The following is an 11222-nucleotide window of genomic DNA, read 5'->3' on the forward strand; positions in this document are numbered from 1 at the left end:
GTACAAGATTATTTAACTACATAAGCAATATAATAATTTTTCCTTTTAACTTAATGGGTAAATATTTATTAAAACAACGTAGTTTCGCCTTTTAACTTAATAGTTCTGACTTCTAATTTTAGAAAAGGTAAATATTAATTAAAACAACGTAATTTTATTTTTTCTTATTCAGATTTTTGAAAAACTCGAATTGTGTAATTCATATTAGAGTTAAATCGAAAAATTTAATTTTTTATTCGAGTTGATCCAAATAACTCGAACCATTTAATTCAAAATTTAAATTTTTATCGAATTTTTCAAATCGAATTGGATTTTAGCCAATAAAATTCAAACCGACGTTGAAGAAGCAGCACCTCAAAGCTATAAAATAAAATCATGGGTTTCTTTGGAGGGAAAGAGTAGTTAACGCCTAACGGCTCAACCAACTACTGGTCGTGTGCAAACCGATCGCTTTCCACGTGATTAGAAGCCTGGGTTAGATATTGGAGGACTGCGCCATATGTATAAAATCATCATCAGCCGAAACTGAAAGAAAACCAGAACAGAGCAGTGTTCAAGTTATTCCCCATTTTTTGGTCTTTCTTTATGCCAACTGAAAATCAAATGAAAGACATGAAACAGAATTCCATAATGGGGTCGTCAGTCACCGAAGGCGAGATCGTGTGCGTAACAGGCGGCTCTGGGTTCATTGGTTCATGGCTCATCAAGCTGCTCTTGGAACGCGGTTATGTCGTCCGAGCCACTGTGCGCGACCCTGGTTTGTCCCTTTATTATTGTTTTCTAAACACTTTCTTGTCCCTCATGATTGGATGATTTAAGCATCTTTTTTACTTGAAAAATAGTAAAGTTTTAATTGTTGTCGTTCATATTTGCTTGTTTTATTAATGGAGCAGACAACTCGAAGAAGGTGAAGCATTTACTGGAGCTACCTAAAGCAGAGACGCACTTGACTCTTTGGAAAGCAGATTTAGCTGAAGAGGGAAGCTTTGATGATGCAATTCAAGGTTGTACGGGTGTGTTCCACGTGGCCACGCCTATGGACTTCGAGTCCGAGGACCCTGAGGTATTATATTAATATGGAATATGGTTTAAGAAATGTAATTAAAAGCCAATCTAGTAGTAGCATAGATTTACTTTTACATAAGAACATTGAAATGACTGTTTGCTGAGTTGCAGAATGAAGTCATAAAACCAACAATCAATGGAGTGCTAAGCATCATGAAAGCTTGCGCCAAAGCCAAAACTGTTAGAAGGTTAGTGTTCACATCATCAGCTGGAACTATTGATGTTGCAGAACAACAAAAGCCCTGTTATGATGAAACCTGTTGGAGCGATCTTGAATTCATCCAGGCCAAAAGAATGACTGGTTGGGTTAGTATTCCAAATTCCCGCCCCAAAACACAATCAGGGTTAAAATTTTGCCAAATTCTAACCCTTGTTTTCTTTGTCGTATAGATGTATTTTGTCTCCAAGACGATGGCAGAGCAAGCAGCCTGGAAATTCGCTAAAGAAAATAACATTGATTTTGTCAGCATAATACCACCTTTGGTGGTCGGTCCATTTATTATGCAATCAATGCCGCCAAGCCTCATAACTGCACTTTCTCCTATCACCGGTACAGTCTTCTGTAATTTCACAGCTTGAATCAATTATCCACATATATTTTCACCCCACTTTCTGACGAGATGTCTTAAAATGTAGGGAACGAAGCTCATTATTCGATCATAAAACAAGGCCAATTCATTCATTTGGATGACTTGTGCAGAGCTCATATCTTTCTATTCGAGAATCCAAAAGCGGAAGGTCGCTACATTTGCGCCTCTCACCATGCTACCATTATCGATCTTGCGAAAATGCTCAGTGAAAAATACCCTGAATATAATGTTCCCACCAAGTAATTAATTCCCTTCACACGATTCAAAGTTTCTACAGGATCACCATCATTTTGATTCATGTCCTAACGATACCATTTCTTGGTCAGGTTCAAAGATGTGGATGAGAACCTGAAGAGTGTGGAGTTCTCCTCAAAGAAGCTCTTGGACTTGGGATTTGAGTTTAAATATAGCTTGGAAGACATGTTCGTAGGAGCTGTCGAGACATGCCGAGAAAAGGGACTGCTTCCTCTTTCTAATGAGAAGAAGACCAACAACATAGACTGAAAAATATGAACTTTCAACAATTGAGTGCCTACCCGTCTTTCATTTCTAGTGGTGAAAACAATATAGATTTAAATCTATTATCTGTTTCCTGGTATTGAAAAATTTTTAATTGCAAACATTGGTAATGTAATTTGGAGTCTATTTTGGGAACTTTGTGATTTATCTGATATTTTCAGCATTCCTGATAATCAAAGGCTCATTTTTTACTACCGAGCTCAATCCTATTTGCCCAACAACAATAATCAAATAAAGCGTTACTAATGATTTCTAACAAGTCTGTCCTAAGGAGCTCAGCACCACTAAAACAAAGAGACTTAAACTGATTGGAAAATTTACAAGAAAGCAATAGTACATTAGGTGTTTGAGCAAATACTCTAAAAATATTTTTTTTTTTACTTCGAATGGAATACAAGAGATGGGGTGATTACAAATGAGGGAAAAGATCTCTATTTATAGTCGAGCTCCTTAAATTTAACGGTACAAATTAAATTACATCAACGATTGAGATTAGTGTCTATCTACAAAATGAGAGTCCTAAATGATTTAAATGAACCACATTTAATCAATTGACCTCCGTGAGACGCTCTGTATGCTTTCATCACGGGCTTTGGTCTGTGGCTCGTGACACTTGTGCCTAATTGTTAGTCCTCTCTATCCTTTTATTTTTGCTTGCTTCCAATGAGTTTGTTACTGGCAAAAACAAAGAAAAAAAGGGTTAAACATAAAATTGGTACACGAATTTGTTTACTTCTCCCAAATTGGTACTTAAGGGTTTTTTTTTATCCCAGATTAGTACTTGAACTTTTTCTCCTCAACTAGTTGATACTTTTTTTAACATCGTTAAGTTTGGGACAGGTGGCAGAATAAGATTATGACACATGGCATAATACATTTACCTCTTGCTCCTTCATTTCCTATGATTTGTTTTCACAGAGAACTCCTCTGCCGGTCACTTTGCTCCAATGTTGTCACAGCCTGTTTCAATGTCATCACTGATTGAAGAAGCACCAAACGAGTTTCCTTTCTCTCTCCTGCTTTTGCTCCTCTTCTTTTCTACTTTATTTTTTGTTTTCAAAGCCATCGGTCGTCACTTCACTGTCGCTACTCTTCGACGTCAAACTGAGCCACCACCGTTGAATCATTATGAAACTTGACCATGGCTTCTCCTCACCACCTCCAACGTCTTGACCATTTGGTTTACCGACCGTGACCTGAATCTCAAAAACCCAAAATGGGTCTTGATTTTGATTTGCTTCTCATAAATTTCTTTTTGTTTGGTTTTGTGTTCTTACGAATTGATGGGTTTTGTTTGTTACATTAATTTTTTATGAGTTTTGTGTTTTAATGGATTGATGAGTTTTGTAATTTTTCTTACTTTTATTTCGGTACATAAGTTTAGTTATCCTATAATTGGACGTTGTCAATGGTTAAAGAAATTAGTTTTGAGACTTGAGAGTTAATAGCGCAGGGTAATGTTGTTAAAAGGTAGAAATGTTTTTAAATTTCTTTTCAAAGGAACTAAGAAATGTTACACGAACCTAGAAGAAAAAGGCAAAATGGCAATAGGAAGAAGGAAGAATAAATGAATATAGAGAAAAAGAAGGAAATAAGAAAAAAATGGAAATAATTTTTAAATTTTTATTGATTTTTAATATATATTTTAAATTATGACATATCATGATGCTATTATGCCACGTGTCACAACCCTATTCTACCATTTATTTCAAAGTTAATGGCATTAAAAAAAAGTACTAAACTAGTTGACGGAGAAAAAGTTTTGGTATAAAAAAAAATCCGTAAGTATCAATCTGGGAGAAGTGAGCAAGCTTAGGTACTAATTTTATATTTAATCAAAAAATAAAAAGGAGTTAAAACATACTTCATTAGATACTATCAAATATATGTTGTCTTTCCTACCTTTGAAATTTAGCGGTTTATTACAACATTGTTAATTTTTTTTTGTTAAATTTATGTTTACAATATCATTTTATTGATTATATAACTATCAAGTAAATACTTTTTTCTTCAAAATATCACACAAACAATTCTTTTTGGTCGAACACCAACAAATTTAACAAAATAATTTTAGTGGTGTTAATGATTTGACCTTAATTTTTAAATTTGAAAAGAAAATAGGCTAAATTCAAAATATAAAAGGTAAACTGCACCACTAGTACTATGGGTTAGTTTTTTGTTTTGGTCATTTAACTATAAAAAATTATAATTTGATCACCAAACTATCCAAACATTTTCATTTAAGTCACTGAACTATTTAATACTACAACTCGACTTGTCACACTTGCAACATACCGCATTATTATCGATTATATTTGTGTTGCAGCATATTGGGGAGAGGTCACTTAGCAAACTTTTGACTATATTCTAGTGTCACGGGGCTAGATCTTTGGTCTCACGATCTGTGCAGCTTTAAGCGATCCTTTCGTCCAAACTCGCCTAAGTCAGTCTTTACTCAAGTGAGGATTCCTTTAGAAGTCCTCCAAGGCACCAATTTGCATAGCGTAAGCGATTTATGCCAAAAGAAGCAACAAAAGAACAACAAAAAGAGCGCACACAAAGTGTTTGAGTAAATGTTCTCTATTCTCTTATTCACAAAGAATAATGAAACAATGAATGGAGTGAGTACAAATGAGGAAGAGGCTCTCTATTTATAGTTGAGCTCCTCCAAAACCGACGGTTAGGATTACAATACATTGATGGACGAGCTTCATCCTATCCCTTAAATCATGGGATTTACAAGATATGTCATATTAAATCTAATCTTTACAAGATATGATTCTATTCCAAAATAGCCTAAGTTGCCATATTTTTATTATCGGGCCAACCAGGCTTCAATCTGACAGGCTTCCCCAATAGGTTACCAAATCGAGCTAGTCCTGGTGGGCCAAATAATCCCCATCTACACAATAGACCTCCATCGGATGCATTTGGTGTGATGGTCACGGGCTTTGAACTGCAGCCCGTGACACTAGTTCATGATAATTCTGCTGCTACTTCAACTTCATATAGACACAACATGTTTTGGAACCGATCAAGCCACTAGTTCGGTAGTTATTATTTGAGACTTTGGGGATATTTTATTTAGGGCATTGTTGGGCGTAGTATAGTCACTTTGCCTCTTGAAAGGGTTGAAATTTATGCCATTAGGGAGGCGTTAGTTTGGATTGATTCCTTGCATTTGAATAACCTTTTTTTAGAGATAGACTGTTTACAAGTTTGGAGAGCTTTAACATCTCATAGTGAGGACCACTTGAAATTTGGATTGTCACTTATAAATTGCCTTTAACTTTGTTCTCATTTTTAATCTGTCATTTCTTTAGACTCGTTGGTGCTCTAATAAAGCAGTCATGCGTTTGCTCGGATAACCTTATTACATGCAAATCATTATGAGTGGGAGACTATTTGTGATTGCATTTCTCATGTTTTAACGTATCTTTCTATTGGACCAATAGAGAAGGATGGATTTAGGGCTGAGTGTATGAGTTTTGTTTGTTGCTCCTTGCTTTACTTTTTTTTCTTGATTTTAATTATATATGATTTCCTTTCAAACAAGAATATAATATTAATAAAAATAAAATAAAATGATTTATTATCTCACTTTATCATTCAATAAAAAATGTTAAAATAACTTGAGAACTTGTTCAAATAAATTGATCAAATATGGGTATGGGTATTTGAAATTACTTGATTGATGAGAAAAAAAACAGACAAAACAAACAATGAATGCTTGCATTGGGTAATTGAGTCAATTCGTCTCCTTATAATAAAACCCTTCTTAATCCCCTTGAGAACCGGTACTTCACTTACTTAGCAATTAACATTTTCGCTTTCTCACTACAAACAATGGCGGCGATTTCTGGCCACTGCACATTCCGGTCACACCAATTCCCTCTCTCTTTCACCGTCCCCGTCGCCTCCTCTTCCTCTTTCTACGGCGAAGCTCTGCGATCTTCCAGCGTTTCCCTCGCTTCTCCTCCGTCTGTCCACCGATCCCTTATATCTTGTCAGGCCTCCTCCGCCGCGTCACCACCTTCTTCCTCCGTCAATGGGACAGGTTCGTTTTTTTTTTTATCCTTTTGTCTCTTAGATAACTTCTCTTTGTTTTGATATTGGGATGAGCAGAATCTCACATTTCCGTAGGGAAGTTAATTTCGAGATCGTGCTTGGAATTAGGGTTTGAATGTTACTTAGTTATGGCCTAATAATCGAAATGTTCATAGAAAGAAGTATTTTTTTCTGCATTTTAAATAATGTAGGTTTTATATGCTTATCTATAATTAATGTTTAAAATTTTTTAGGTTTTTTTTCTCGTTGATTATTAGATGTTCTAAGGTTTACGCAGCATTTAGAATATGGAATTAATCAATACTAAATGTATCAAAAGCTAATGTTTAATGGACAAATTGCTTACCTTCACATAGTTTATTGTACTTTTCCTCATTTTTGTTTGTTCTTTTACAGCAAAAGGGGGGATGAAGGATTTTTTGCATATTAGCGACTTTGATAAAGCCACCATAATGAAGATATTAGACAGGGCCGCAGAGGTCAAGGCACAGCTAAAATCAGGAGATAGGTCCTTTGCTCCATTTAAGGGGAAGACTATGGCTATGATTTTTGCAAAGCCATCAATGAGGACACGGGTTTCATTTGAGACTGGGTTTTTCTTACTCGGAGGTCATGCTATATATTTGGGACCAGATGATATCCAGATGGGTATACGAGAGGAAACTCGTGATGTTGCTCGTGTTTTATCTCGATATAATGACATTATCATGGCACGTGTTTTTGGTCATCAGGTATAGTAGTGAGTTTTTTTTTATGTAATTATATGCAAGGTTTTTGTTACTCAAATGCCAAATTGAGAGCTGAGGATTGCTTTAAAAGGTTCACATACTTTGTGTTTGATGCATTTTTTAGTTTGAAAAGCTTTTATGCTTAAAGATGCAGTTTATTATCTGTTCCGTTTCAGGACATTCTTGATTTGGCTAAATTTTCCAGTGTACCTGTCATTAATGGCTTGACAGATTACAACCACCCTTGTCAAATAATGGCAGATGCACTCACTATTATTGAACATATCGGTCAGTTGGAAGGAACGAAGGTGTCTTTTCTTACCATTGCACCTTCTTTGCTATCTTCTATATTGTGGATCTCATCTGGTTGTGTGATTTAACTTTGGTTTGACCTGAATGCGAATTTCAGGTTGTCTATGTCGGGGATGGAAACAACATTGTTCACTCTTGGTTGTTGCTGGCTTCTGTTGTTCCTTTCCACTTTGTCTGTGCCTGCCCTAAAGGTTTTGAGCCTGATAAGGAGACTGTTGAGAAGGCACAAAAAGCTGGGATCAGCAAGATCGAGATCACAAATGATCCAAAGGAAGCTGTTAAAGGTGCTGATATTGTGTATTCAGATGTCTGGGCTAGTATGGGGCAGAAGGAAGAAGCTGCCCATCGTCGCCAAGTGTTTCAAGGATTTCAGGTGTGTTTGGCTAAGATTCTTCGTTCAAGATATTGACATAATCGTATAAACCATGGGTGTTAAGGAAACTCATTTAGTTCATATTGCTTTCCCTTCCTTTCCCTTGTTTTTATTGTATCCGAACATAGGGTTAATGCATGCATAATTTAGTTCCAGAATGGGGCGAGCTTCTGTGTTGAAACCTGATCAGCTGTATTACTTTTTCTAACCTAATTTCCATCATTATTTAGTTTGCTTATCAATCTCAATCAAGTGTATGTCTTGATTGATTTGCATATTCGGATGCAGGTTGATGAAGCTCTTATGAAGATAGCAGGCCCAAAAGCTTATTTCATGCACTGTTTGCCTGCCGAAAGAGGAGTAGAAGTGACTGACGGTGTTATAGAGGCTCCAAATTCCATCGTCTTTCCACAGGCAGAAAATCGTATGCATGCACAGAATGCTATAATGCTTCATGCTCTTGGGTTATAATTGCATGGAAGTGCTGCAATTTTAGAAGGCAGGCATGTTATTTCTAGAGCTCCATTTTCATCTTAGATGCAAAATCGAACTTCTGTGACTTTTTGAGTAACTTTGATGGGTGTAAGGGTTTTAAACTTAACGAATTCTAGTATCTATATCGGCGATTACAATCCAACTCCAGTATATGTACATTGCTACTGTCAGCGTGTTATCAATAAATTTTGATGCGTATATTTGTTTGATTTAGTAGAATATGGACGAGGATGCTGCAATTGAAATTCACCCTGCCTTTGAATTGCACGTTTTAAGAGATTTCAGCTCTAGTTTGGAAGATGATTTTTGCGCTAAATGACAATTTCGAAGCAAGGAATAAGGTAACATAAGGCTTTTGCCTCTTGATAATACTCGGAATAAGGATTTGAGGTCCTTGCAAATAAGTTTTCTACAGAAATTACCCGATGATGACTCAACATTGCATATATGTTGATGCTTCTGCGGATAAGGAGTCGTGTGATCAAATCAATTGAGCCCCAAAATGCAACTAAGGCTGCCCTTTTCGTTCGGAAAAACAAAAGCCACGGTGATGTCTGTGAAAATGAATAGTTATTTTGTTATGGAGACATTCAGTTCCGAATATCAGGAAGTGAGAGGCCCTTCCTCTGCATCTGCTTGTACATCCATTGCCAATTCTCAGGGGTTACCTCACCCCCAAGTGAACGAATAACTGATCCACCACTACATGACCCCACTTTGCAACATTCCTCAAGAGATAATCCCTTCACCAATCCATATAAGAAACCGCTAGCGAATAGGTCTCCAGCTCCTGTGGCATCAACTGCTTTTGCCTCCCCTATTGCCGGAACTTGGACAATCTGTCATACAACGAAATCAACCAAGGCTTCCATGAAAATGGGCACAATTTGGCCATATCCAAGTTCAGAATGGTAACTAGGTCAAAAGGCATATCCCTAAATGGAGGAATTGCTAAGTTGAAATTGACCAACCTCTTCCCCATGTTTCGCAATGCATCCATTGGACCCTAATGTAACCACAGCCCACCTGCAATATTTGGACAGATATTCAACTGCAGCTTCGGGATGTGCATTCCCTTCACCCCTAAAGAAGTAAAACAGAGAACTTAGAATCAGCAGCTAACACATGTAGTTACTGCAGCAATTTCCGAAATTCTGAATGAACATTAAAGGACTCTGTTCATTATTAGAAAAACAATTGACAGCCACCTTAGCAATTCTGTTGCCTCATCCTCATTGGCAAAGCAGAGATCAATATCCCCTGACTCCAGTAACTGTCGAAGAGGTACTCTAAAATTCCGCACCATCTGACGAAAGTCACACACTTTATAATGGAGAATTGTGAATTGAAGAACAGTTAGATGCCATTCAGAGATGAAATACCAGCACTCCATTAAATAGAATAGCAACCGTAAATCTAAATAATTTATTGTCACTTTCAAAATATGCAAGTAAACCACTTGTCTTACATGTTAAACATTAGATTCAACCTTCAGCAAAACATGAACCCGTAACAATTACCTCAAAACTTGCCAAATCCAACGAAACAGAGACACCCTGTTGTTTGGCAATTCTTATAGCTGCTTGAATAACTTCCAAATTGAATGCCCCAAATCTCATCACCAGCCACTGCAACGATAGATACATCATTAAGCTGAATGCTCCTCAATCAAAACAGCTCCAAAGAGCTGAATGATATATAATCTGTTCAAAAGTACCAATTCTACCCATCTACATTCTTATGCCATTGGCAAACCATGATCGAAAGAGTATGATAATCAGGGCTCCTTTGTTATAAATAATGGGGGGGGGGGAATCCACAAAATGCAGATTTGTTGTTTCAATTCTATAAAATAGGACTCACCTTGGAACCACTAAAATCCCCTTTGGTCAGTTCATCCCCCTGAAAAGAAAAGTGGAAAAGAAAAATTGATTGTAAATTTGCATTCAGTAAGCTGCACACAAAAATCCTTAAAATCAAGAAAGAAAACTAATTATGAAAAAAAGGGGGACCGTGACGTTCACCTGAACTTTTACAGCGGTTGCTAGGCAAGGTCGCATTGTACGATTGCCAAATGCATCAACCAGGCATACACACTGGACCATGACAGTTGCCAGGAAAGTTTTAGCACTTACCATTTAAAGTACAATTCAATTTCATAGAAACTGTATTCATGAAGGTTACCTGAGCTGTAGGCCCTTTCTTCTTTCTCAACCTTGAAACATTAACCCCACTAGTGTTCATGTTACATGCAAACAATTGACCTTGTTCATCATCCCCATAGGCCCCAATCATACCACAGTTAACCCCAAAGCCTGAGCTAAGCCCTCGAATAGTATTTGCAACACTTCCCCCAGCCATAGTTTTCATAGGAGATGAATCATCAGCTGAAGCAAGGACGTGCCTTTTCAACTCGCTTAATATATGCTCAAGCTCCTCCACCGCCACCTACATAATGATAGTCTTCAATAACAACAGAACCTCATTCCAACTATATCTATGATTTGTTCTCATATCAACCAAAAAAAAAAAAAGAAATCCAAAAAACTTGGAATGAAAAACAAAGATAAAAAAGAATTGATAGAAAAAGCCCGTCACATTGGGACTCGAAATGTTCAGAAGAATATGAGTAGTTCAAAGCAAACAAATCTTGAGAAAAAATTAACGATTAAGGATTTATTAAAAAGTATAGTTAAAGGGGTTAAAAAAAGAAAGGAAAATACCGGAATAGAGCCACCACGTTCACCGGGAATTTGATCGAACAAGGACCCGTCGACCCGAGCCACGTGATCGATGAGGGCAGCTGGTTGGAGTCCCAGTATGAGAGGAACCTTAGGGTCAAGCTGAACCCTAGCCTCCCCATTCTTTAACAATGTTTCTGCTCCCATAACTTTAGGTAGTGTCTGCCTCGAAGACTCCCTATGAAATTGCAAAGAACATATGGTATTATATAGGCAGGGGGCGGAAATGCGTACCCCGCACTGCAAGCAGATGTTGAAGGTCCACGATATGGCACTCTTCTGCTCCCACTTTCGGCCTATTCAATTCCCTTTATTTCTCTCCATCAAAAAA

General features: G+C 37.1%; 3 protein-coding genes across 3 annotated transcripts; 2 read left to right on the forward strand and 1 right to left on the reverse strand.

Annotated features, from left to right (window-relative positions):
* Positions 1-408: 408 nt before the first annotated feature.
* On the forward strand, positions 409-2365 carry LOC107905441 (dihydroflavonol 4-reductase). The gene is made up of 6 exons (XM_016832099.2): positions 409-757; positions 894-1063; positions 1177-1371; positions 1456-1615; positions 1702-1894; positions 1982-2365. Exons 1-6 carry the CDS (start codon positions 586-588, stop codon positions 2157-2159), a joined length of 1068 nt encoding a protein of 355 aa, XP_016687588.2. The 5' UTR covers positions 409-585; the 3' UTR covers positions 2160-2365.
* Positions 2366-5558: 3193 nt separating this feature from the next.
* LOC107905438 (ornithine transcarbamylase, chloroplastic) lies at positions 5559-8359 on the forward strand. The gene is made up of 5 exons (XM_016832097.2): positions 5559-6231; positions 6639-6973; positions 7147-7278; positions 7380-7655; positions 7944-8359. The coding sequence occupies exons 1-5, from the start codon at positions 6021-6023 to the stop codon at positions 8124-8126; spliced, it is 1137 nt and encodes a 378-aa protein (XP_016687586.2). The 5' UTR covers positions 5559-6020; the 3' UTR covers positions 8127-8359.
* A 128-nt stretch (positions 8360-8487) lies between these two features.
* LOC107905439 (uncharacterized sugar kinase slr0537) lies at positions 8488-11222 on the reverse strand. Its single transcript, XM_016832098.2, has 8 exons — positions 10874-11222; positions 10335-10598; positions 10175-10246; positions 10014-10052; positions 9671-9778; positions 9359-9456; positions 9122-9233; positions 8488-8989 (listed from the first exon to the last, which is right to left on the reverse strand). Exons 1-8 carry the CDS (start codon positions 11036-11038, stop codon positions 8741-8743), a joined length of 1107 nt encoding a protein of 368 aa, XP_016687587.2. The 5' UTR covers positions 11039-11222; the 3' UTR covers positions 8488-8740.

Source organism: Gossypium hirsutum, chromosome D05 (genome assembly GCF_007990345.1).
Source record: "Gossypium hirsutum isolate 1008001.06 chromosome D05, Gossypium_hirsutum_v2.1, whole genome shotgun sequence".
NCBI lineage: Eukaryota > Viridiplantae > Streptophyta > Magnoliopsida > Malvales > Malvaceae > Gossypium > Gossypium hirsutum.

Coding starts and splice junctions, on each gene's coding strand:
- LOC107905439 (XM_016832098.2), bottom strand. CDS start 11,038: ATGGGAGCAGAAACATTGTTAAAGAATGGGGAGGCTAGGGTTCAGCTT. Junction 10,247..10,334: donor AGAAAGGGCCTACAGCTCAG/GTAACCTTCATG, acceptor GTCATGGTCCAG/TGTGTATGCCTGGTTGATGC. Junction 8,990..9,121: donor TTGCGAAACATGGGGAAGAG/GTTGGTCAATTT, acceptor GTTGTATGACAG/ATTGTCCAAGTTCCGGCAAT.
- LOC107905438 (XM_016832097.2), top strand. CDS start 6,021: ATGGCGGCGATTTCTGGCCACTGCACATTCCGGTCACACCAATTCCCT. Junction 6,974..7,146: donor CACGTGTTTTTGGTCATCAG/GTATAGTAGTGA, acceptor GTTCCGTTTCAG/GACATTCTTGATTTGGCTAA. Junction 7,656..7,943: donor AAGTGTTTCAAGGATTTCAG/GTGTGTTTGGCT, acceptor ATTCGGATGCAG/GTTGATGAAGCTCTTATGAA.
- LOC107905441 (XM_016832099.2), top strand. CDS start 586: ATGCCAACTGAAAATCAAATGAAAGACATGAAACAGAATTCCATAATG. Junction 1,064..1,176: donor TCGAGTCCGAGGACCCTGAG/GTATTATATTAA, acceptor GCTGAGTTGCAG/AATGAAGTCATAAAACCAAC. Junction 1,372..1,455: donor CCAAAAGAATGACTGGTTGG/GTTAGTATTCCA, acceptor TTTGTCGTATAG/ATGTATTTTGTCTCCAAGAC.